At 40.3% G+C, this 27405-nt stretch overlaps 1 protein-coding gene across 1 annotated transcript in view; it reads left to right on the plus strand.

The window, feature by feature from the left end:
* The window catches only part of RP1L1 (RP1 like 1), a 44755-nt gene extending 17912 nt beyond the window's left edge, over positions 1-26843 (plus strand). Inside the window, exons 4-7 of the mRNA XM_061460758.1 lie at positions 18296-18461; positions 20437-21723; positions 22585-25109; positions 25782-26843. Of these exons, the coding sequence (XP_061316742.1) occupies positions 18296-18461; positions 20437-21723; positions 22585-25109; positions 25782-26843 (5040 nt within the window). The remainder of the gene's footprint in view (positions 1-18295; positions 18462-20436; positions 21724-22584; positions 25110-25781) is intronic.
* Positions 26844-27405: the final 562 nt, after the last annotated feature.

A 27405-nucleotide genomic window follows, 5' to 3' on the forward strand; every position in this document is an offset into this window, starting at 1 on the left:
TAGCCTGACTTGTCCCTGGCAATGCAGCTGAGCAGAGCAGTTACCCTGCTCCTTGGCACTTTTTCCACCTTTACAGTACTGTGTGCCAGCTCCTCAGTGGTAACATTACAGCCATTTATGGTGTCACATTCTGAAGCAGATGACTGAAATGACTTGGTTTCAAATGACCCACTATCCAGGAAGGGAAAAGGTGTGGAGGAGTATATTTAGCCCAAATAATTTTGACCTGGAATACTGACAGGAGTGTGCAGCTATGAAGGAGAAAGGGAGGGGATAATGGTGCCTTAAGCCATCTTTCCTGGTGGAGGAAAGATGTCATCACAGTGCTTTCTATTTGCCCACCACTCTGGAAAGAGCTTCCTGTTCTCATCTGGAGGATCCACGGAAAAAGTCCTTCGTGAACATCCTACTGCTTAAGCTTTCCCAGCCCTACTGTTCTAGAGGCTAAAAGAGTGTCAAGCTGACTGCAGTCAGAGATGAGATGAAACACCAAGGAAAGGATGGTGCCACTCCACATATGCAGGATAAATGAAACTGCAATCTTGCTGAGAAACTGAGGGTTTATGAAAAGGGACCCAGGAGCAGGAAAGAAAACTTAGCCGTGGGCTACCCAAGCATGGCCTAGGAAAAACAAATAGATAATTCATCTCCCCAGACTTTGTGACCTAAAAGTCAGTTGGCTAAGTCCAAGATAAGCAGGCTGGTTACCCTATTGAGGGATTTGTCTTTTCTAAGTGTGTCTAGAGTCTGTGTTTCTCCTAATAGCAGAGTAAAAAAAAAAAAAAGGCTCACTTACAGGCAACTGCATGATAATAGGCAAGACAATTCCATCCCCTAGGCTATTTCGACAGTCAATGGAAAGAAATAGGCACTTCAGACAGCTACTTTCCAAGTAACTGTCTAAATGACTGTGGATATATGGAGCTGGATTAATTTCAGATTCAGCTACCTGCATGTCAGTGTCTAAATTTTTCCGTAAGTGACTAAAGTGGGTAAGCCCCCATATAGCTGTTGGGACTAAGCTGACAGTCCAATTGTCGTGGTTTAAACCCTAGCCAGAGAGCTCGTTCACTCACTCCCAGTGAGTGGTGCCGGGCTGGAAGCAATCGAGGCCTATGTCCCGTCCACCCCCGGGGGCTCTCCCCTTCCCCGCTCCCGGAGGGATGGGGAGGAGAATCGAAAGAGTGCAACTCCCACGGGTTGAGACAAGAACAGTCCAGCAACCAATGTACAACACAAATCACCACCGCTACCACCAATGACAACAATAAGGGAAAATAACAAGGGAAGAGAATACGATACCACCCGCTGAGGCTGAGAAACGAGTCAGACCCAGAAGACCCCGTGTCCTTCCGGGTAACTCCCAGTTATCCCCCCGGGCATGACGTGCTGTGGTATGGAATACCTCTTTGGTTAGTTTGGGTCAGGTGTCCTGCCTCTGCTTCCTCCTGGCTTCCCCTCCTCCCTGGCAGAGCATGAGGCTCACAAAGTCCTTGGTCAGGGCAAACATCACTTAGCAGCACCCGAAAACATCTGTTTCACCAGCACTGTTCCCAGGCTGAAAGTCAAAACACAGTGCTGCATGAGCTACCAAGAAGGAGAAAAATGACTGCTACTGCTGAACTCAGGACACCAATGAACATGGAGCTGGTCAAAGAAAGGTGTCTAGATGGCTTCGGAATCAGTTAGAGTCTTTTTTTTTCATTAAGTTTCTATCAATTTATTTGCAGGTTTGCTGTGTACCACAGCTGCAATGGTTCTACTAAATTAAAACATCTTACAGCAGGACCTCATCCTTCTCTTCTCCATCCTGTGAAATTCTTAACATCTTCCCGGGTTTGGTCTTGGCCCAGAATAATAGTGTCCCAACAGTTTAGATTTAGGACCTGGGAGTATTCACTATAAGTAGATTGGATTTGGCCAGTCTGTGTTTGAGCAACCAGGCTACTTCAGTTGACCTCTATTCTGAAGAAAAGTGTCTGGCACTGCTTGCTTTACTACTACATATGCCTCCAACTCAAATTAAGGAAAAAAAAAACAACAAAAATACAACCCCAATCCTGCTACCAAGATGTGTTATAATTTATGGATAAGTATTTTATTTTGTTACTGATTTCTCCAGTTTTCAAGACTTGGACTCCTGTTCAGTCCACATGAAGATAATAATCTTGGTTAGTGGTAGTGGCTTCCTCTTCAGTTCTTACATTTTTGAGACTTTTCACTCATTTCTCTAATGGAAAGTTTTGCCTTCTGCTTCCTAATGCAGTCTTAGTGTTCTCCTTGTGATTCTTAAATTACTTTCCCACAATTTTCCTTCTATTAATTTTAAACACCAATATTTTATCTGAGATATGTACTAAGTACACACTCTGTAAGAACAATACTGTCATTATTCAACCTTCATTCTTCTTTCCATATAAATATATGCAGTTATCTTAAATATATGCAGTTATCTTTTACATTTTTGAGCTCTGCAGAGATGGTCACCTTGTTCTCTCTTCTCTCAGAGTCATATTTCATATATGTAGCAAGACACAGATAGAATGACACTGGTACTAACTGACCAGAAGCGGTCACTGTGAAGTATTTGAAGCTGATGGCACCTACTCAGTTTTACATGCTAACATCTTTGCTGACAGTTTAAGTGATAGTTATGTAGATCTCATGAGGAGACAATCAGTACCTTAATCACATGCTTTGTGTCCTCACTCTCAGTTCAGCCTTTGTTTCTGGAAATGGTTCAGGCAAAGCTGCACAAGCACATCACTTGAAAAGATATTGATGCTCTTTGTTGCAGCTAAATTATCTTCTCTGGCAGGCCAAAGAATTTAAGATTATGCTCTATGTGGTCATAATGATATTTTCCACAATAAATCTCAAAGGTCCCATACAGAACTTCCGCCCTGAATTTTTTTTTTTGCCCTCCATGTTTTCCATCTGCAGAAATGTGGGTGTGGATCAGACACTTAATCTCTTCATGGTCTCTTGGGATTTGTTTTTTGGATATGAAAATTTTCATACTTTCATATAAAACTTGTTAATAAGCAGTTCATCTTCCATACCTTATTAATTTAATTTGCACTCCTTTATTCTTGTGTAGAATATCATTATGATAGGTGACTATGTGTCCAACCTGATCAGTGTTATCAGTTTACAAATATCTAAGAAATATGTGATTATTAATATATTTTCTGGAGAATCCTTTGAAGTGATTTTTTTTTATCCCTTCTTAATTTCAGTCATTTACCTCTTGCGTTTTTTACTCTTCATTACTGCTCATTCAGTGTTTTTTGCTGTTAGGACTTCCTGGAGCTGTTTCTCCACTCTTGGGTGCAGAATATTTAAACCATAAAAAAAAGTCATTCTATCTTGGATTTTCTAATCTTCTCCTTTCTTAAGGATCCATTTCTGCCCTTCTATCTAATTTTTCTTGTCTTGCCTTAACTTCAAGATCTCTATTCCCTAAACACAAATGGTTGTGTCCTGGAGTTTTCAGCAGATACTAACGTTTTCTTTGAGGGGCAAAAAAAGGCAATTTTTTCAGATAATTTGTTTGGTTTTTTTTTTTAAATAACCATCTTCAACTGGTGCTGAAGAAAACTTTTGACTGTACGTCTTGCCTTTGTGTTTTCTGCTAGAGAAGATGAAAATAAGCTTCCATTCTTCCATGACTATAAAAGGTGTCTGGATATTTCATATTTGTTGGATATTTCTCATATTGTTCTTTTTGAATCATAATTAAATTTTTTTTAAATAATTTTGTAAGCTTCTTTTATCAAGTGGCTGGTAAGTTTTTTGCAAGACTTATTACAGAGGCCAGTATTTCTGGAAAAGTGGGCTAAGATTGAGTGGAACAGTAACTTTTGACATTTATTACCATGATTTGCCAAATTAGCTGAATACCAGTAAGATAAGCAATGCATCTGGACTACTGCTTGATTGACTTTGTATTTGTCTGGCTTAGAATAACCTAACTCACTGTATTTAATTGCAGGTTCACATTTCTCTTTTGCTGCCAGTTTTTTCTTGATCTCTGGAAAACTGAACACAAAATAGGAAAAATCTCCTCTCCTACCAGTGAATAGACCTCTTCCATCAATGAAAGTGCTATTTATAGACCTGAGAGTGTTGTCCTTCCAAATCTCCTTTTGTTTCCATTGCTGTAATTCCAGATCTAAATTCAAATCTTAAGTTAAATCACCTACGCCACGTAAAGTATGGTTGGCATACACTGTCCCTGTGGCTCTGTTTTAATACACCCAGATCACTCAATTACTAGTCTTTGGTGTCCTATTTATGTGGGTATAAACTTAGACACACATGCACACATGGAACTAGCTCATTTTTTTTGTGTTTCTTTCATATAGTATTGATTTGAAAAAGCAGAGAAAAGTGTTTTGTTCCTTTCATAGTCTACCTAGTCCACAGATGTTTATGGTAAACTTCTGAGTTAATTCAATCATAACTCACAATGAAATAAACCAAATTTCACTGGTTTTGCACACCAGTCCATATTCTTCTCCAGACAAAACTTGTATCATTTATTTTTATAGCCCTCATTCTGTCTCTTCTTTTTTTTTTTTTTTTTTTTCAAATTGACTTTAGTGTAAGGTTTTACCTGAATAGGAAGAAATTTAGTGATTTCATGAAGCCATTCAATGGAACATTTTACCTCTATTTCATGGTAGAAATTCAGGAGGTCGTGGGCACCTGTGCAGAATCCTAATACAGATGAAGTTCATTGTAAGGCCAAAAGTGGTGTTGTAGCATCAAGATCCATTGGAGGCCAGCAGGCCTCTTGCTTTTGTGATCACACTTGTCTTTCTGTTATTTTGTCTTTATTTGCTCTCATTTGTCTGCTTATTTACCTCTCACATATTTTCAAAATTATACTTTATGAACTTCCTAGGAAAAGTCAGTTTATTCACTGCTTGTTTCTTCTGCAGCCCAGGTTAAGGGGCCTTAATTGCTCTTGGGCCAGAAAGTCTTTCAGTGCTATGAATCCCAAATTAGCCTCTAGTAATTATGCAAAACTCAGGTCAGCTTAAGCAGTGCTTGAAAGATCCTGATTCCAATGTTAGTATAAATCCAGAGTAGTTCTATTGGTATTTACATGTTTGAAGTTTCATTCTAACTCTCGAAGCTTTAACTGAGATGAAACCAGTATTTTTACTCTTAAGCATCAAGCAGGCTGCCTACTAGTAAGAAAAAGCTAGTTCTACTGAAGTGAATAGGTGTTTAAATATTTGGGCAATGATTTCAGCAGGGCCAAGAGCCCTTCTTCCCAAACTAGCCATGATTTTTGTTGTCAGTTTTTAAATCTAAAACTGATTTTAGATTTACAAAACCATTAGCTAATATGATGACCATGGGACTGAAGAGAAATTTAACTTAATTTCAGCTTAGAAAAATCAGTTACATTTTCAGCAAGTGAAAACTGTAGATCATGTAGTTTTTTTCAGGTCAAGCCACTAGTTATTCTTTTCCAGAAAATTAAGTGTAAATAATGCCCAAATAGAGAGAAATCTGTTATTTAAGGTAACACTGACATATAATTGACTTGCCAGTGAAACTTTGTGCAATTTTGTGCACTTAAAGATAGACAGGTCTGGATTTAATTCATCTAAATTTGATCAGCTTATTAGGCATTTAGGATGGGGGGGGGTGTGTGTGTGATATTCCCTGCTGGTCTCTATTTGTTAACTATAGAAGATCAGAAGACTGGCTCAGACTAGACCTAAAATTAACCTAGGCCCAAGTTTTCATCTATTTAAAGATGAAAGATATTTAAATATTAGTAAATTTAAGTCATGGGAGTCTACATCTGAAGATCACTTGGCTTATGGGACAGTTGAAAATTACAGCTTTCTTAGTTTTTACTAGGGACATCAGTTCTACACAAAAGAAGAATAAGTTGTGCTACTAAGAGTAGTTATCATGATAAAAAAAGGTAGAGTAAAATTAGTAGGTTATCTTCACCATCAGATAGACTCTCATTTCTGTTCTGGGAAATTCTTATACAACCTAGTGGGTTTTCATTCTTCATGATCTGAACCACAGAATGCACCTATGTGCAGATCCCTTCTGCCTGCCTCTGGGAGAGGGAAGAATTCCCCTAGGGGCAAAGAGGCAGACAGAGATCATAGAAAGGCCAGAAATCCTCACAGACAATTAAACTGTAAGTAATGACGTGTAGGATTACATGACAGCAACTGCACAGCAAGAGGATTTCCCTTACTAATGACAATTATGCAGGGCCCACCAGCTGGACAGTCATTGAGACTTCTTTAAGTCACAGGAACCCAGCAACATGACTGTATGTCTAGTCACAGATGTCCTGATCTCTGCATTTACTCTTGAATCATGAGGCCTTAATTTTACTGGCTGTCTTAAATTAAAACAAAACCAAAACCAAATTCTTCCTTAGAATCCGATACTACTCCTTGTATGGTGTTTGAAACCACATTGTGTTATGGCAAATAGTGTAGGTAGTTTATGGCTACTGGTCATTATTATCATAAGCTTCTCAAATGGGATTTATCAACCATCAGTACAGTTTTCCAAGGGATGTGGCTAGTTTTATATTTGTTGGAGTCAGGCCAAGACTTAGATGTATTTTTGCTTAGGCGCACTCAAGGCTGCCCGTAAGTTGTTACACTTAATGAGCAAATCTGATTGAGTCTGTTATGAAGAAAGACAGAGTAGATGACTAGAAAGACTCTTGTCCTTAGACTCTACAAGTAAGAACATTGCAGAATGAACACTGTATGAAACCAAGTTTCCTTGAGGGATCAGAGAATTACTGTACAAGTTAATCAGGGGAGCAAAGGAATGCTTCCTCAGGCACCACTAACTGGAGACTGTAAGGGATTAGTTATTAGAAACTCCTTGGGGTAAGTACCTCATTTTTCTCCTATGTTTGTGTAGAGTTTGGAGCAAGACACACAAGATGTGGCAAGACTAACCATTCTGGGTCAAATCAAGTCATCTTTGGCAGTGGCCAGTTGTAGTAGTCTTGGAGAAAGACAGAAGGGCACATATGCAATGATTTTTTCCCCAGTGATCTTCCCAGTCTGCAGCAATCCGTAGGCTAAAATCTTCCTCAGCCGGAAGTAGCACCATGGTAGCTTCTAGCAGACAGAATAATATCAGGGCATATGCTGGCTTTGACACTACATGGCACTCTTGATACCTGTTTATACTATGTAGCCTCCAAAATAGGGTCTAGTTCCCACAGCCTCTAAAATCGGGTGGCCACATTCAAGCTACTTCTTAGAAAAGATCCCTGTCATATGTTAAATCCCAGATCTGCCCAGGAATTGCTTGGGAGAATGCCAGTTGATCCAGGCTTTAAATGCACTAAAGACCATTCTAACAATTTAACAGTACAGGCAGCCCTCTTCCAGTGCCCTGGATCCAGAATTGCTTAATTTGCAATAAAGACAGAATTTTTATTTTTAGCTGGTATTAGTAAAGGTATCAGCCTAACTATTATTACTAAATCGTTCTTGATAATAACGACTGCTTTTACAGCAACCTTAGGGTGCAAGGCCAGGAAACAGGCTTGTCTGACATATTTCCTGACTGAGATTTACAAAGCCACACAGCCATTTCTAGGACATCTGTAGACTGCCTGCAGGCATCCTCTAGGCCACTCATGTTTGGGCTGTCTACCAAGCTCATCTGTCTTAATGACAGGTGTCATCAAGACCTGATGGAACTGGAAGAGGGAAATTGGATACATGGAGGCAAATTGCTGGTTTAAAATGTAGCATGTATATAAACAATAAGAGAAGAAAGGTGATAATTTCTCTCTTTGGGATAGTTAATTTTCTCGTTTCATGCTGACATATTCACTGTGACATTGGTTTTGTGCTGTGTTCAGGTATGAATAATTGCAATCAATTTCAGCCCCTCATGTGGTGCAAACCGTTGTTATCAAGTGAGTTGTACCACTTTCCACCCACCATGTGTGTGACTCATAATCTAAAAACAAACCACAGGGTTCAGGTTCAATATTCTCTGATTCCATGCCAAAACCACAATGACTCCAATGAGATTTACACAAGCGATCTGTAAACCTCAGCAAAACTTTCCATGAACCTGATCCATAAGAAGACTCATATCCAGGTGTGTTTTATGAACCTTTGAGATGCCCTGAAATCATTTGGCCCAATGCCTTACAAGATGTAGTTAAGTGGACCCTGAGCGCACTAGCCACTTTCTTATCTAGCCTATACCAAATCTAATAATTTCTTATCTAACATATACCAAATGCAAATGATTCCCTTAGCCTGAGGAGATTTTGTTCTTTCAATAATAATGTAGCAAAGTGTAATTACTTTCTAATTCTTTTGAATTTAATCCAGGGCATCGTATTATCCAATCGTATTATTGAGTATGTGCAATGATATTTGCAAACATGATGCTTCTGTTTATTCATTTACCTAGAGCACAAAGAATAGCAGAATTCCACCCTCTCCTGGAAAAACTGTGAATTTTCATTAAGGACTTTCAGGAGAAATCACTGTTTCTGCAAAGAATTTTTGCAGAAAAAGCTGGTTTGTTTTTTTTTTTGTTGTTGTTTTGTTTTTTTTTTTTTCTTTTTTTTTAATTTGTTGTGGTTTTTTTTTTTGGGGGGGGGGGTTTTTTGTTTTTTAAATACGGAAATCTGGTTCCAAATGCAAATTTTGGAGTTTTTACCAATAATGGGAGAGTAAAAGAGAAGATGTTTTGCATTTTCACCATTTATTTCTTCCTTTTGGGTCCTAAACAAGAATCCAAAGTATTCTGCTGCAATTCTTAGCAATGTCTAATTCTCTTTCAAATTGTATCTTTTCTGAAATAAATTCTGTTAACATCAGGGAAGCTACTTCTCCTGTGTAGAAGTAAACAGTGATCTAGCTTCCAAATTTGTACTTTGTAAACTGAGACTGAAATCTTCAGTTCAATAACAAGAAAACTATTCAATTAAACTAGGGTTTTCAGGTAAATGTGTTTCTCTTTATGCCCTGAGCTTCTGGAGTCCATAGCCTCTATCCATAGTGCTCAATGAAGCACAATGAACAAAAGGACACCTGGCTAGGACCATGGAACAGCATCATATAGGTCTATGAGCTTGATCTAGAAGCAGTGGGGTTTATACACTCAGTCTCAGTGCTACAATTTGAGCACATCTATGTTGCGCTTGCCTCTTTCCTCCCACAGCTTCCAGCTGGAATAACTTTATCCATGATGTGGATTTTTCCCATACAGAAAGAGTAAGTTTTGAGAACTTTATGTCAAAAGAATAAGCTTGAACTCATGAACCATATCCTTCCCACTGACTCAGTCACCACAAGGCTAATCACAAGAAACAAATGCTTAGCATTTCTTAGAACTTTACAATTTTTAAGCTAATCCTGCCCTCAGAGAGGATGAGGGCAGGTGCTTGGGGTGGAGTGGGTATTAGTCTGACTCATGATTTTTAAATGCTGATATTGGATGGACCAGATTTAATGAGCCCATTGCCAAAGGGGCAGGTGGTGGACTCTGATTTCAATGAGGAATTGCAGTATGTCAGAAGGTGGAAAATATCCGCAGCCAAAACTCTCTAAGAAATGCTCTCTTCTGTGTTGAAATTTGCATCCTTAGAAGCAATTTTCTGTTTCTTGGCTGCTTCACAACTAGGACAGTCTGCAACTGCATTTTGAGCTGACAAGGGTGGGTGGGTAGGGAAAAGGCCATCAGAAGTCTGCATATGAAGTCAGTGTGATGTGAGGACCTCCCCAGCTAAATTCAGCAGTCAGTGGAAGTCCTCCTGAAGACTTCCACAGTCTTCATCAGGAGCCAGCTCATCTTCCACAGGGGCAGTAACCGTGGCATCTCTCACACGATCCTAGCAGCCTGTCTTCCAAACTGAACCAGGCTGTGAACCAGTTCTTATCCTTTTTGTCCTCTTCACCTTTTTCACTAAAACTTTTCTGCTTTCTTCATGCCTTTTTTTTCAGTCTTTCCTCTTTTTCTCTCTCTTCCCTTTTTCCCATGTGGCATCTCTCTTCTGCTTCTACCCAAATGATTTCCAATGACCACTGAACTTCTGATTGTAATATTTCTCATGGACTGCTGAAAGACATGCTCATCCAGGCTATTTCCAGGGCCAAACTTAGAAAGCCTTCTTTATGCATATGCAAAGTGTCACACACATGGGAAAAGCAAAGTGTCACACACATGAGTACTCTAGGAAAAGCTGCCAGCAGTGCAATAGCTGAACATTATCTTTGCCTGTGTTTGACTGAGAAAGCAGTGCAGTGCATTTATTCCTCTGTCTTTCACATATTTTACTTGGCTGTTTGAGTGGTTCATTGCCTGATTTCCAGATCACAAGTCCCAAAGGTATAATTTTTCATGCAGCTTTACACAGTGGATTAAACAGAAAACTGGACAGCTCATATCTGAAAAGTTCTAGAAGAGGCTGATGTTTTCAGAAGTGTTGGTATGACATCAATCATCTTATATTGCTGCATTTCAGCATCTGGAGCAAGAAACTGGCACATATTCCCATGATCTAAGCATCAAATAAAGGTAGCAGTGTATAATTTATGTTTAGCATATTACCTGCTATTGCAGGAGCATAAGACACCAGCATCTCTTCTGTTTCCTGCATATGGATTTTGGGACCTGATATTTGATTTGGTGTGTACAAGACCATGTGAGTTTTGATTTACTGCAGGAGATGGAAGGGATGCTGTGTATTCTTTTCTGGCCTAATCGTTTGGGTGGTACAGTTTGCAGGGGATTAGATTCATGCAATAATTCCCTACTTTGAGTTCAATATTATCTCTTGTTCTATGTTCCTTCTCTTGTGGTGGAGTGAGCCTTCTGGCCCATGCTGATGTTAGAGAAAGTGAGGTTCAAGTAATACACTTTCCTACACCTTCCTCTTTTTCTTCTACTAATTTGCTAATATATGTGTGGGCATGGAGTGACAACACCCCATGAATCACCTTCTGACCAACAGATTATCATAGTTTTAAAACCACTCCCCAGAAGAAACACTCTCTAATTCCCCCAGTGCAAAGAGGGAAGGGAAAATGGGTTCTTTACATGAAAAAATACAAATGATTGTTAAAAAGAGACCAAGCCTGGATCCTGCTTGTTCCAAGCCTGGATCCTGCTGTACTGAATGTCATACAACTATAAAACAAAAGGGCTGTTAGCACTCCAAAAATTGTAAATCTGAATGAAAGACAAATGGGAACAGATGAAAGAGCACAAGGAAATGAGGCAGTGAGTCAGCATGATAGGCAATGAACTCAGCCTGTTAGGCTTTTCTTCAACATGTCTGTTACAAGCTTTTCCTGTTTCTCCCTTACATCTCTGCGCTTCTTTATAAGGTGGATTAGTTTATGGACTTCTGATCTTAACTGTGTCTCGCATTATTTCCACATTCTGATTTTCTTTCTAACTCTCAGATATCTTTGGTTGGCTGGTAGCCAGCAGAGTTAAAAAAAAAAATAAAGCAAATTCAAGCATCTATCTCCTGTCTTTTACCTTCATCAAAACTCAGCTTCTGAGATGGGTAAGGTTGAAGAAAGTTCTTTGTTCTCTGGGAAGAGCCAGAGGATAGCATGTTCTCCACAACAAGCAACAGATTCCTTATTTTACAGATGTTATTTTTGTCTTTCTTCTGTTTAGGTATTGGTGACATTTTATTATTAATTGTGTTGCAGTAGCACCTAGAGGTTCTTGTTGAGATCACAGCCCTTTTTTGGTAGATACTGCAACATTCATGAAGGCAATCCATCCTTCAATGGATAATACCCAAGCTGGAAAAAAAAAGAGATAGTTCAGAAGAGAGGATGTTCTTTCATTTCCACTTTGTACATGGTGGCCTCCCCAGTGGGGCTTAGGGTAACAGCTATGAAACATTTTTCTTGGAAAGAACATCCAACCTTTTTGAACCGACTCATACATGACATATCTTGCTGTGACAGAGAATTCCTGTGGTATGAGATAATGAAGCATGCAAGTAAACACAAGTTTTACTATTTTGAAAAATCATCATTTTTTTGTCAGAAGTACAAGGACTTTAATGAAACCTGAAGACATTTCCTTGGAAGAGTCTGTGCATATAGTGTTAATGGACAGCAAACTGCAATTGCAATTTTTTTCACATGGCAGCACCTAATCTTTAAGAGACCACAGTGGTTTGTCAGCCAGAATTTCACTGATGCAAACAAAAATACTTCAACAGAGCAAGCATTTTTACTTTCCGGTGCAGAACTCCACTCACAACATCCATAATTCTCTTGGTTCCTGATCTAGAGTCTGTATAGGTCAGCAAGATTCTCTCTATTTGTTATAGTGGGATTTGGATCAGCTTTTACAATAAGATTAAGAAATTAATTTCATTTTCAGGGATTATGCATGTCATGGTTTAAACCCAGCGTGTCACTCAGAAAACACACAGCTGTTCGCTCACTCCCTCCCCTTTCCAGAGGATGGGGAGGAGAATTGAAAGAAGGTAACTCCCATGGTTTGAGATAAGAACAGTCCAGTAAATAAGGTATAACACAAACCACTGCTGCTACCACCAATAATAATAATGATAAGGAAAATAACAAGGGAAGTGAATACAATACCTCACCAGCCGCCGACCGATACCCAGCCCAACTAAGCAGTGACTTAACCCTTCCGGGTAACTGCCCTCAGTTTACATAGTGGGCATGACATGCTGTGGTTTGGAATACCTCTTTGGTTAGTTTGGGTCAGGTGTTCTGTCTCTGCTTCCTCCTGGCTTCCCCTCCTCCCTGGCAGAGCATGAGACTCAGAAAGTCCTTGGTCAGGGTAAATATTTGAGCAGTAATTAAAAACATTGGTGTTATCAGTGCTGTTCCCAGGCCGAAAGTCAAAAACACAGCACTGCACCAGCTACTAAGAAGGATTAAAAATGACTGCTACTGCTGAACCCGGGACAATGCAATAGAACTAACAGGAGTCTATTTCAGCCCAAGGAGTGCAAACTGCTAGAAATTGTTCCCTTTGAATTTTGCTTAGTGGATTTTTGTTTCTGGAGATCAAGTGCCTTGAAGGTGAGCAACCCTTCCCATGACCTGGTATGATAGGGTAATTATATTGGTGGAACTCAAAAAAGGGCTGAGCAATGCAAAGGAACTCTTTCGTAACCCACCAAAAACCTTCATCATAAGCTATTCATTTTCATTTTTCATTCACAATCAGTTGACTTCATTTTTTGCAGGTAAATTGGACTGGTTTGTAATCCTGTTTTCTTGTAATATGGTATCCTGGCATGGGTACTCAAGAACCTTGCTACGGCAGCCTTAGGGAAGTACGGAATCTGTTTGCTAGAGGGATTTCTTTACAGGCTACTGCTTGGAAGAGATTAATGACATCTCTGGGAAAACAAAAAAATTTTAATGTTGGAAGTAATCTGTGCTCACCAAACAGTAACCACCATATAATTTCACTGTGGCATCTTCTGGTGTATCCCCCACATTAAAAGAAAGCACCAAATATCTTCAGGTTTATTGCTGCTTTAAAATGAAACACATCCCGAGGGCATTTATTTTTCTCCACTGATTGTGACAGCTAAAGCAGATAGGAACATCTACCCTCTGTCCTTTCAGTTCCACCACATTTTTCCCCTGGCTGATGTCTGTATGAAAAAAACGACCACCTCTCCTATAATAAATCAGAGAGTCAGACTATTGCTGATGTTGGAGGAGACCTCTGGCAATCAAAGAGATCCCTTTCCAAAGCAGATTACATGGGGTTGTTCAGGTGTCCAGCTGGGTTTTTAATATCTCCAAGGATGGAGACTCCACAACATAACTGAACAACCTGTTCCAGTGTTTGGCCACCCTCGCAGTGAAAAAAGAAACAAATTTTCTTACGTTTAAATGATATTACATGTATAAATACATTTTAAAATAACCCAATTCAGTAAAGGTCAGAGAACAATGGTCTCTAAAGTCCTTTTTACCAACTGCAATGAAATTTACAAGGCCCTTTAAAATAATTTAATATTTATTGCAGTGATAGTCTTCCTATCTATATTTGTTGGGCTGACATGTTTTAATACTGATTTTACTTATATTGAGGCTATGCCACATTCGATACTATACAGATGAAGTTAATTATGACTGTATTCCTTACACAGCAACTAACAGCGGCAACTCATTGAAATAATACGGTCTTCGAGTAGGACAGTCCTGGGACCCTGGAGACCAATATTCAATATACAGCTGAGATGATGCTTGCTGATAACTATTGAGTGGCTTCTAGAGATAATCATCTGCCTTATCTTAGGTATCTACATATCTCTTAATCATTTCAAGGTGTTCTTTTGACAAGGAAGAAAGAGACACCTCCAGAGCATGATTCGTTTTTCAGTAGAAAAGATGTTCAGTCTAGGGTACAGAAATTGCTTTTTTTTACGTGGATTATATAGCCTTGGTTGAATAGTTCAGTCCTACAGACATAACTTGTAAATGTCCAAAATCTGAGGCAAGATCTAGCTATTATTTTCCTGTCCTTTGTTTTCAACACTTATAAAAGGATGCCTGTTCCTTGGTTTTCACAATTTATCCAGGAGAGATGTTAACAATATGTTCCTTTATAGTAGTTGCTTATAAAAATCTAGGTCCCAGAACAAATCACTTTGGAATAAGAAAGCTCATGAGAGTTACGCTAGGGTCATACTCTGGGAGGCATATCTCAGCCTTGAACAGCATCCCGTACACTGGAATTCGCACTGTCCTCTGCAAGACCATTCCCACCTCTCATTCTGACCAGCAATTCAATATCAGATTATTTTCACAGAATTTAACCAGATCTAGTATTTCATCTCTTTCTCTGGGGCTCATGTGCTTCTAAAATATGAATAGCCACTGAGTCTGCTTTTCATCATAGTGTTATTGCCAAATCTTGGAATCTTTTCTCTCAAGCCACTTCAACAGTTTTCTGTTTGATTTCCTGTTTCCTCCCCCAGGACGAAAATCAATGGCAGAAAGTGCAGGGAAAATAAAGTTACAGAAGTCATAATAACTTTTTGCCTGGTGATTGTTACATTCAAGCAGAAGAACACGATCTCCTCTCCTGCAGAATAGGAAAAGAAAGTTCCCAGTTTTTGTGTTATTTCCTAGCTGTAAGCAGTATAATGCAGACTCCAGAAAAGACATTATCCCCCTGGTTAAAATGGGGCCAGTATTTTACTCAGCACATACAGGAGTAAGAGTAGGTATCAGCATGCCTGCAGCTTTAGGGTCCGATCCCTTCACATTAGAAACAATTTTTATGTTTTCCTTAAAAAGAAGCGAATCTGAGAAACAACACATGGGCCTCATCCTTGGACACACTGAGCAAGCTGCAAGTTGCTGATCACTGAAGAGGGGACATGCTGTTTAGAGATAATTTAGCACTAGTAAAAAATGCCATATTGATTGCCCCAAAGACAGATGTCTTCTGTACAGCCCAGGCAGTGACGTGCTGTTGAGAGGACGGGATTCATGCAGCAGTGTGGGAAAGGCCTGTGCTGAGCAAACCAAGGTGAACTATTATCCCACCTCCACAGCACTGTACTGCCCAGTCAGAACAGATACTGAATTAAACCAAATCAACTGTGAGTGAAATAATTTATTTAACCCTTAGAAAACATTCAATTGCATTTACAACTCCCAAAATATTTTTAACAATGAAGCATCAATGAAGCATTATGAAGTGCTGGTGTCCCAGATTTAGAATTTCTATGGTTATCAATTCAAAGAGATTAAGTTTGCAAGGTACTACAAATAAAAACTATGTTATAGGTATAAATGCTGTTAAAGAGCTGATGATGACAGAAAAACTATATGACAGACTTTTTATTTTAAGTCACATAACACAAGTGTATTCCATATGAACAGATTTGGTTTGTGCAGTATGCATAAATTCAGTAACTCAGCTGGCTCGGCTCCATTGATTCCTGAAACTGTGTCATTGGCACCATCTATTTTCTACACACATAACACAGCAGTGATGAGTGTGATTGAAGTGTCTATACACAGACACAGTGCCATGTGAGGAAATGTCCTGTGCAAAAAATAGCTTTCACTGAAAAATTGTCCTTTACAAACAGAAATAGTTCCTAAACTTAGTGGGGGTTTAAAGACAGATAGTTTTACATTAGGGACAGAAGGGATTTCATATCTGGTTTTATTTCTTGTGTCCCTCTTTGTCCTTTTCTCTCTCTCCTTTTTTAGCCTCGTTATTTTTCTACTTGTATCAGTGCAAGGCGAAAGATCTCACTAAAGGAATGAAAAAGCAAACAACAATAACCACAACAAAGTAAAGAAGGAAAAGGAATATACAGGTGGCAAAAACTTGCTCAAAATATTCTATTTATTAAATTATAGCCTCTCTATAAACTTCTTAAGTGAGGTAGAAAGATGTTTCCTTTACAAATATATGGACCAGAAGTGGATTTATTGACATTTACCTCTCCAAAGGAGGAGGAATCTATCTTGTGATTTGAACTGGCTAGATAAAGCCTGGACCCCTCTTCCATCTTGATGCTGCAATCTCTTAATTTGAAAGTCTGAGGTTAAGCTTTAGAGTGCAGAGCCTATCTTAATATGGACTTTCATAGCAACAAACTCAATGGGCCTCAGGTCGCAAGTGTTATAGTGTAAACAATAAAAGAAAAATAATGGGAAGATGACGAGATTTTAGTGTAATCCCACTGAAAAGTTGCTGCCATATGCTTTACTGTAAGCAAAATTACCAGAAGTGTTTAACTGGATCTTGAATGTGGTTCTACCTGCCTCTTGTCTTGTTCTGTCATGCTTCACACATTAACCCTCCTCTTACTTGCACAAGATCCAGCACTACTATCTTTGTACCTCTCAAAGCCCTGGTGGTACTAACTAATCTCAGAAAACCCTAAATGCATTCCCCAAAATGAGGACTTGGGCTCTGAGGGGGGCCTGATTCTTCATTCCTTTGCTACAGCAATATTTAGAGCATGAGGTCCACCCTCCATGCACTGTTATGCCAGGCATGTGTGACAACAGCTGAACTGTCATCGCAGCTCCTGTGAGATTTGTTCTCTTCCATACTCGGTTGCTAGCTAAGGGACTGATGATTAACTGACACAGTGAGGTCAGGGTGCATCTTACAGGCAAGATAGTGTTTAACCCACCACTCGTGCTAGATGGCACCTTGGTAACTCGTTGTGTGGTCACTTGTCACTGGTGAATTCCCTATATGCTTTAGAGATGTTCTCCTGATGTAGCAGACTGAGGAGGAAAGGACATCCTAGTTAGGTTGTGCAGCCCTTGACAGCACAAAGCTGCCAGGTGCTGGCCACTCTAAAGTCCTCTCAGACGGCAATAGCCTTCTCATCATTTTAGAAGCCATCAAGTATCTTACCCGAGAGCTTAACTTCAGTCTTTCAAATTAAGAGATTGCAGCAGCAAGATGGAAGAGGGGTCTGGGTTTTGTCTAGCCAGTTCATATCACAAGACAGAGTCCTGCTCCTTTAGAGATGTAATCTTTGTATTTGGGTAAAAGTGACTCTCTGCCACATCTAGCTCTGCTCCCTGCTACTAGCTGCAGCTGACATAAAGGACTGGGTGTGTAATTCAGAAACAGGTCATGCAGTGAAGATGAAGAGGCAGTGTCTAAGCCTTAAGAATGGAGGATCATTCACAGGCACTTGCTTCTCTGAAGGACAATGTCCCACATAGTCTGTATTAAGGTAATACGTGAAGTAATATTTGAGACAGTATGTGAGGTAATATTAGGGGAAGTCACAGTTCTTGTCTCTTTCTGAGCAGAGGAAGGAAGAGAACTAATGGTCAATCTGAAATGTAGCAGTTACCAAATAAAAATCACTGTCTCATACACTAATTAGAAGAATTAATAGTATTCTCTGTAAGGGAAACTGAAAATCTGCTAGTTCTGCCCTCTTCCTCACTATCACATTGATTATACCTGAATCTTTCTCAAGATATAAACCCTTGTAACAAAAATGAGATACTTCTCCCTGAGGCAATATCTCCCACCCTTCTTAGGAGATCTTCAATCTCCTTATCTTCCCTATCTTAGAAGATCTGATTAAAGCATAGCAGAGCTTCTCTGTCAATGGAAGAAAACTGCAACAAAGCCTGCCAACAGGCTCTGTAAATCCTGAAGTTCTCTGGAGCCATGTTTATTTTATTTTAGGTGACAACTAATTGTTAGTTGATTTTGGGCTTGGAAAAACCTAGCTCTGGTCTATCAGCTCATAGTGATCCACTTGTTCTACTCTTTCTAGATCGACAGCATGCAGGCTCTGCTTCACTGCCCCAATGTGCTGGTGTGTGTTGGTCGGGAGCCATTCAAACCCGTACTGATGGAGAATTTGAGGAAACACTCAGTGGAGAAGCTGCCTAACCTGGCTCCCCGTTCCAATGGCAACAATGTCAAAGAAAACAATGAAGGTAAGAAAAACTCTCAGGCATATTACACAGTCATCTCCAGGCCTGTGACCCACAGCATGGAGATTACAGGCACCTATTGTACTGCCCCAATGCGCAGATTTCATGTGGAAAATGTACTTCCCTCTCTCTGCCTCCCAAGCCTTTCCATCCTCCCCTTCTTTTTCTCTGGTTTCCTTCTAGGATTTCCTCCCTACACCCTCCAGTCTTTCTTTTACATGCTACCCATGTCTGGCTGACTTCCCTTCCTCTTTCATATCTCTGTGTCTCCTTTTCCTTCCAGAACTCCCTCCTTTCCTGTGTCTGCCTCTGAGACTTCCCAAACTCTTGAGATTTCCCACGAATACTCTATCCCCTTGTCTGTCTGTCATATAACGCTTGCACTTTGCATTTGCCTGCACCAGGATAAGAGGGTGCCCACTTTTTGTCAGCAGGAGACTCAGTTTCTCCTACAGGTTACAGCTGCAATGTAGCCCTTTGGAAACAAACCATGTTTTTATGGAAAGATTGTGTTCAGGAAGGAGTATGTCATAGATTACTCAGGTTGATACTTCTTAGGCACTTCATCATGAGTTATCTGAAGTCACATGTAATTAAATCAACCATCCTCAGTAGCCTATGAAAAGAAACTTCCTATTTCCAAAGGGCAATTAATCTCACTCATAGAGTTTTTTTTTTAGGATGAAATGAAATACGCTCTGGAGGTGCACCTGTTTCTCTCCATTGTGAATACTAGGAGCCAGGAAATGCTCACTTGTGTTTTGACAAGTTGTAGAAACTTAGGGACAGAGACATCTCACACTTTCTGATCAAGACATAAAAAATAGGAGAGAGCAGTGCAAATAAACTAAAACTTTGTCCATAAAAAGACTGAGCAATATATCAGCTCAAATTCATAAAGATGGTTAGATAAGAGTTATTTCATGTAATCTTCTTTGATGTGTTTTCTGTTCAACACTTCCTTCCTAAAATGCCCACCATTCAGCTTCATATCCATATGCCCAGATATGTCTTAAGTACACTTTGAATAAACATATATTAGAAACAAGATAGATGCATTTCTCAAGACAGCACAATGACAATGTACTCTGCTTGAAATAAAGGGTGTATGACCTCAGTAAATCTCTGCAGATCACTGCTTTGGCCATAGAGATGTGCTTTTGATTACAATTCTTAAAATTCCCTTACTATCACTGATTTCTTCTAGAACTACCATGATTTTTCTTTGCAACTGTCATCAGCTTATGATTCCTTTATCATTTGTGGGGTTTTTTTTTAATAAACATTGTTATTATTCACAGTGGCACATCCCTGCAGGGTCTGAGTGCTGCTCTGGTCTACATGACTGTGTTTCTTGGCATGTGAGTGGAGAAGTGGATGATGCACAATAAATGTGTGATACTTGACTTCTTGCTAAGGAAGAGGGTGACTTCTCCATGTATTTTTCACTAACTAAATAAGAAAGATGAAAACTTGCACACTTGAATAAAAGGATATTTGCATCATGGTAAAACAGAGAAAGTCTGAGAGTAAATCTCTCTTTGCATTAAAATTTTTCTTCTTGGCATGCACCTATTACAACAAAAAAAAGTTTCTGTGTTTCAATTTAGGTTAAAAAAATAAAATTAATGTATAGAAGATTTAAATGCTGATTATTCATTCAAAACTCAACATTTATGGCCATCGCTTAGTCAAAGCCAAATTTTCAAATTATGAAAACTGCTATAAGCTCAGCTTTAATAGAATAATATCAGTATCAACTAATTTGAGGGTTTGGTCTATATATTTTGTGCCATCTTTATATGAGTTCACATTTGTCTCCATCTTTCTTTTCTTCACTTATTTCAAACTCCAGTGGACTTTGGACTGAAAGCCAAAAAAAGTGTTATCCATCCACGAACAGCATCAAGCAATAGGTCAATGAGATTTTCTTTATCATCAGAAAAATCATATCCTAATGGTCTTGCTGCCTCACCAGATAATGGTGTACCTTTCTCAAACAGTTGCTTGCATTCAAAACCTGGGGACCTGGTCCATTCCTTGGTCAATGATGACATAGAAAAGCGGGTACATGTGAACAAGGATGGCAGCTTGTCTGTTGAGATGAAAGTCCGCTTCCGTTTGCTAAATGATGAGACTTTGCAGTGGTCCACCCAGATCAAAAAGTCCAATCTGATGAACCAGATGCCTTGCGAAGAGTCAGGTGTAGGGGAAGACAATGGAGTACACCCCATAGAGAAAATGAACCCAGAAGCCAGCTCAGAGGCAGATGAGTCATTATATCCCTGTGATATTGATTCTTACATGTCGAAACTTGAGGAATCGGAATGTGATGAGGCTCATTGTCATAGCTGTGGAAAGAAACACCAGGACTATGACATTTGGAAAAACCCCATGCACACATCCCAGAGGGGAGAGCCCAGTGTACGAAGCACCTGGCACACACGGTCATCATGCTCCAGCACATCTTCCCGAAGGAGAGTAGTCCACAAAAAAATGGCTTCTGTGGATAGCCTCCGCACCACATCCAGTGAGGAATTCTCTGAGCACATTGTGCAAGAGTCCTCATCCTACTCAGAGACTATAGAGAACAGAGTAGCATATCGATCCATTAAAAAGTGCACGTGTCAAAGTGATTTGTCAACAGGTGCTTCCAATGGAGAAGACCAGCAAGAATACACTCAAACAAGCACAAGCAATAGTCAGAGACCTTCATCCTTGGGTATAATGTCACATTCAAGCTGTGAAAACAACCTGGATACTCAAGAAACCCCTGAAGACCATGAGGCCAGCAAAACCAATTCACAAAATGAAGATGAAACTTGTTTTGAAGTCTCCTCTGTGAAGTGCTTAAAGGATGGTGGGGAAGAGGTTGAAAGCAGCAGAGTTGGGAGTGCCATGTCAAGGTCATCTCTGCAGTCCAGAAAGAGCAAGAAGAATGTATGTGAGGAAACAAGTAGTGTGGATAGGAGCACGTCCTCCTCAAGCCTTCAGAAGGCAAATCAAGACAGTAACACTAGGTCTTCCACTCCTGCCAATAGTGTGCACAGCAAGTCTAGTAACTGTACTGCACCAAGAGCAAAGAGTGAACAGGATGACCATTCTGATGACAATGCAGTGATCTCCTCCTTCTCCAGTGAGTCCAACCCAAAGAAAGAGGCTGAAGAGGTTGAAGCAGAGGAAGAAGAAAATGAAATCAATGAAGTCAGCTCAGTGTCAGCAAAATCAAAGCCCAGTCAATTGATTAGAGATGAAAGCAGTGAAGGTGACCGATGCTCTACACAAGGAACTCCTCATTCCAGAGCTAGTGTCAGGGACAGCAAGAGAAGTGACAGTGAGGAGGTCATTCTGTGCAATGCTTCTTGCTCCTCCAGAGGATCCCAAAAGAGCAAACACAGACATATTCATTTGGACACACAGTCTGAAATGTCTGTGTCTTCACTTGAATCCACTCTGAATAAAAAGAAGAATTCCCTCCATGCAGATGATCTGAGATCATGCAGCAGGACATCCAATTACTCCAAAAGTTCATGTGAAATAAAAAAAAAGTCTGTTGGAGACCTCATGTCTCATAAGTCAGGATCTTTTCATTCAAACATTTCATCTGTTAGTGAAACAGAGGCAAATGCAGGTTTTACAGAGGAGAAAAGCTTGAAAAGTACCACCAATGGCTACAGTGAATCCTCAAAAGGCTCAAAGAAGAGAAGCCATAGAGAAGAAAATAGCAAATCATCATCTGTCTGCTCAAGTGTTTCAAGCCCTAATGGAAAAGCTGGAGAGGGTCATTCTAAGATTAATTCAGAGGCCCCTTCTTCAAGACAGGGAAGTATGAGTGAGAGTGTATGTTCAAAATTTGACCATTTAACTGAGACTGGGATTAAGAATGGAAATACTGCAAGTGTCTCTTCAAGAGTCTCATCAAGGTCAGAAATAAAAGATAAATGCTTGTTAGCACATATATCCCAGGAAAGTGATGATAGATGCTCACAATCAGATGTATCTAAGTATTCAAAATCAAGGCAGATAAAAACTGGAAATCTTCATGTGGAGATGTCAAACTCCAGCCAAGCATCATTGCCTGACGCTGTGTCAGTATGCAGTATACATTGCCCTGCCCCACCAAAAGGGAAGCCAAAGAGCAAAAAAATTCGTTCAACCATGTTCAAGAATTCCTCCATTAGCAGCATAGGTACTGCTTCAGTGATGACCCCACGAAAAGAGCACAAAGAAATTGTTGATTCCTCCAAAGCAACTTCCTATGGGTCTAAATCAGCTGGAGCTGAAATAGATGATGAGAAGAGTAAAGAGATTGATGTTTCTTGCAATAAAAAAGTAGAGGAAGAGTTAGAAGGCATGGACATGCAGGAGGAAGGGAGTGAACTAGTGCCATCTACTCTACCAAATACATCTCCAGAAGAGGTTGTGCAAGAATGGCTGAGTAAAATCCCTTCAGAAACATTGCTTATGAAATATGAAATGGAGGATAATGTAGAAGAGGAATGTATGGAGGCAACCACTGAGGTATCATATTGTACAAATGCTGAGGAAATCTCAGAGGATGAAAAAGCTGAGAAAAAGGAGGAGGCTGAAAATGAGGCAAAGGATGAAGTAGGAAAAGAGGCAGCAGAAGGTACAGCTATTAATGAAGAGGCTGAAGAATGCATGAATCAGGAACAAATCTCTGAGGTTGTGTCCGAAGCTGACAAAGCTGACCAGGCAGAATGCAGCCAGTCAGCTACATCCCAACAAAATAGCAACAGAAGAGACCTGCCAACCACTGTCCAGACTTCAGTCCAGATCATGAAGGCCTTGCTTAGTTCAAAACATGAAACAAAATTTGACCGATCGAACAGTTTGCCTGAAGTGTCCCCTACTATGGGGAGGAAACTGAGTAACTCTGCCAGTATTCTGATTACTTGTCTTGCCAGTCTCCAGCTCCTTGACGAAGAGTCAGAAGGTCCATCAGATAAATCAAAATGTTTGAATAAGCCAAGGTACATGGAGCTGCTAAATGTTTTTCAAGCCCTGTGGTTTGAATGCGTACCTGAAAAAAGTGGCCCATGTTCAGATCAAGAAGCGTGTGAACAGGCAAAGACATCCTCAGCGTTTAAAGCCCCCAAATCTGTAGATTATGACTTCACTCCCATGTCCTCTTCTGGGGTTGATGTTAACAGTGGTTCTGGTGGCTCAGTGGAAGAGAATACAGCTGGTGCCAGAGACTGCACTTTGGCGGCACAGAAAACTGCTGAATTCAAATCATCTGGACAAGTGGAAAATGTAGAGACTGGCACTGAACTGACTGAGGCTGAGAAGCAAAGTCAAAAGGAAGAGCAGTCATCCCGACCTTCAACAGCCTGCTCAAAATCAAAGGCTGAGGAAAAAGCACAGTCTACTAGAGAGAACTCTCTAATTCAAGAGGCAGAAGAGAATAAGGAGGACCAGTGCAGTAACTGTGAACATGGTCAGGAGGAAGAGGGAGACAATGAAGACAAAGAAAACCGCAAATTAACTGAAAATGGAGAACAAGAAGAATCTGAAGTTGTGAACGATGAACTCCCAAAAGAAAATCTTGAAGAAGAAGCTGATCAGCTAGCCGCTACTGACAATACAAATGTCAATGATGCTGACTGTGGAACAGAGCTGAAAGACTATTTGGAAGAGCAGCTTGAAAAAGAGTCTCCAAATGACCCAGAACCCAAAGTTGATACAGCCACCAGTGTGGGCACATCCTTTGTTCAGCAAAACTCAATGGATCCAGACCCAGTTTGGGTCCTGAAACTACTCAAGAAAATTGAGAAGGAGTTCATGGCTCACTATGTCAGTGCCATGAATGAATTCAAAGTCAGGTGGAACCTGCAGGACAACCAACAAATGGATGAAATGATATTGGAACTGAAGGAGGAAGTGAGTAAAAGGATACAAAAAAGCATAGAGAAGGAGCTGAGAAAGATCAAAACCAGAGCAGGGAAGAAGCTGCCAAGACCTCCGGATGAACCTCTCAGACGAGAGTCAACACTCCAAACTGAGCAGAGGAGACTGCGATTGCAAACTATGCATAAAAAGTCACACTTCAGTGACAAGAATGGAAACCAGACTAGGCTAGAAGACACATCAGACTTATCTTTTGATGTAGATAAAGATACAGCATTCAGTGAAGCTTTTGAGGCCAGTATTAGTAAACAAACAAGTGAGGAGGAATACTGCCCATGTGACTCTTGTGTGAGGAAACAAATGGCTTCCAAACCCACAAGAAATCCAGTGGTGGCCACCAATGCCCCAGTCATGAAAGCATTTGATTTACAGCAAATCCTGAGGTTAAAGAAAAATTATAATGAGGAAGCCTGTGTCTCAGAAGCAGCCCAAGACAACAAAACAACTCCCAGTAGTTCTGTGGAAGAAGCAACAGAGAATGGCAATCCAAATGAGGAGAATGACGAAGGTGAAACGGAAGTGGAGGGCAATGAAGAAAAGGAGCCAGAATTAAATGAAATGGGCAGCTCAATGTTGAATGGAGGTGAAGGATCTGAAATATCAGAAAATCAAAACTGTGAGGTGGAGAATGAAGTTAAAGATGAAGAAACCAATGAAGAAGAAAAGAAAGAAGCAGAAGTGGAGGAAGAAGCAAAAGAGAGAGAAGAGGAAGCAAAAGAGGAGAAGGAAGAGGAAGAAGAAATAATGAATCTAGAAGAAGAGGAGGAAACAAAAGAAGAGGAGGAGGGAGAAACAAAAGAGAAAGAAGATGAGGAAGTAGAAGAGGAAGGAGCAGAGGAAACAGTGGAGGAAGAAGAAATAAATGAAGAAAAAGAGAAGGAGGAGGAGACAGAAGTGAAGGAGGAGGAAGAAGAAAGAAAAGAGGAGGAAGAGGAAGAAATAAAAGAAGAAGAAGAAGACATGAAGGAGGAGGAAGAAGCAAAAGACGAGGAAGAGGAAGAAATAAAAGAAGAAGAAGACATGAAGGAGGAGGAAGAAGCAAAAGAGGAGGAAGAGGAAGAAGCAAATGAGGAGGGAAAGGAAGGGAAGGAGGAAGAGGAAGAAACAAAAGAAGAGGAAGACATGAAGGAGGAGGAAGAAGCAAAAGAGGAGGAAGAGGAAGAAGCAAATGAGGAGGGAGAGGAAGGGAAGGAGGAAGAGGAAGAAATAAAAGAAGAAGAAGAAGACATGAAGGAGAAGGAAGAAGCAAAAGAGGAGGAAGAGGAAGAAGAGGAGGAAGAGGAAGAAGCAAATGAAGAGGGAGAGGAAGGGAAGGAGGAAGAGGAAGAAACAAAAGAGGAAGAGGAAGAAATAAAAGAAGAAGAAGAAGACATGAAGGAGAAGGAAGAAGCAAAAGAGGAGGAAGAGGAAGAAGAGGAGGAAGAGGAAGAAGCAAATGAAGAGGGAGAGGAAGGGAAGGAGGAAGAGGAAGAAACAAAAGAAGAAGAGGAAGACATGAAGGAGGAGGAAGAAGCAAAAGAGGAGGAAGAGGAAAAAGAGGAAGAAGTAAGCAAGGAGCATGATGAAGCAAAAGAAGAGGAAGAATCAAAACAAGAGGAGCAGGAAGTAGAAGAGGTAGAAAACCCCAAAGAGGAGGAGGAGGAAGAAGCAAAGGAAGAGGAGGAGGAAGTTAATGGAGAAGAGGAAGAACAAGAAGAAACTCAAAATGAAGAACAGGAAACTGAAGCTGACAATGATGCTGAAGAAGAAGAGGATGAGGACATTGGGGCTGATAATGAGGAAGAGACATCTGAATGCAGAGGAGATGCTGACGGCTCTGGAACTGTCAACAGTCCTGAAGGAAATGCTGCAGAAGGAAGTGAAGCTGAGCAGCATGAAGCTGAAGCAGAGGAAGATGCAAATCCAGAATCAGATGAGATGTGTTCAGATAAGGAGAAAAACAACAGTGAAGGAGATGACAAATGTGATGAGAATTTTGAGAAACCTACTAGTGATGACCCTGACAAGGCACATGAAAAGCATGAATTGAAACAGGTGAAAGGTAACAAGGTTTCTGAGAGAGCCTTAAAGGCCAAAGAAAGAAAAAGCAATAAAAGGCTAGGGACTCTGAACAAAGCAGCTGCCTTTTCTTGTTATTCTTCTGTAGGAAACTTCTCACAGCAATCTCAGAAGGGGTCTGAAGATGAAGAAGAATGCAAAGATGACAATAACTCCATGAGCAATCTTCCTAATGGAGAAGTGCACAGTGATGAGAGCAGCAAACCCTCACAGATGTATCCTGACAGCGAGGAAGAAGAGGACAAAGCATCTTCATGCACTGATCCTTTGGAAGATGAGGACCAGGTAGACGTTGAAGGGGCAGATCCAAAGGAGGTTGAACATACTGAAAATGTTCAGGCTTCTAAAAAGAAAGAAGACTCTAATGAGATTGGCCAGGATGACCTGGACTTCTAGAACTGCTTATCAAAACCTGCTTTTTATTTTTCTTCTTTCTTTCTTTTTTTTAAAGTATATTTTAATTACATGTTACGGTATCTCCAGTGAGTTGAGCCATCATAATTGGCTTTTATTCTGGTTAAATGTGGTAAACTTGATCTTGAATCCTGTCAGTAATGTTGCAATTACTTGCCCTCATTTCTAGAGGGCTACTAAACTCATTAAGATGTAGTGTTTTTAGTAGAAAAGTGGTTTGGGGAAAGGGAAGGCTGGTTTGTTTGTGATACCTTCTTGTGTCCGCTCTTTAAGCCATGCTGTTTGCTGCTTGAGCGATCTGTGGCTCTGCTGGGCGTCATCTCTGAGTGACTTCAGGATGCCTTTTGTCTGTTGCATGCCATTTTCCTGGAAAGATTGCCAATCCACAGAAACATGGCAAAATCTGGATTTGTTGCCAAAGTCTTGTCAGAGCCCACAGAAAAATACATTCACTTCCTCTCTACATGTCCTACCGTACCCTACCTGAACTTACCCTACTCTACCCTACCCTACTCTACTCTACCCTACCCTACTCTACTCTACC

The sequence above is a fragment of the Pezoporus flaviventris genome, unplaced genomic scaffold, assembly GCF_033815535.1.
Source record: "Pezoporus flaviventris isolate CSIRO_AGI_PZ_B2104156 unplaced genomic scaffold, CSIRO_AGI_Pfla_v1 ptg000031l, whole genome shotgun sequence".
Lineage (NCBI taxonomy): Eukaryota > Metazoa > Chordata > Aves > Psittaciformes > Psittacidae > Pezoporus > Pezoporus flaviventris.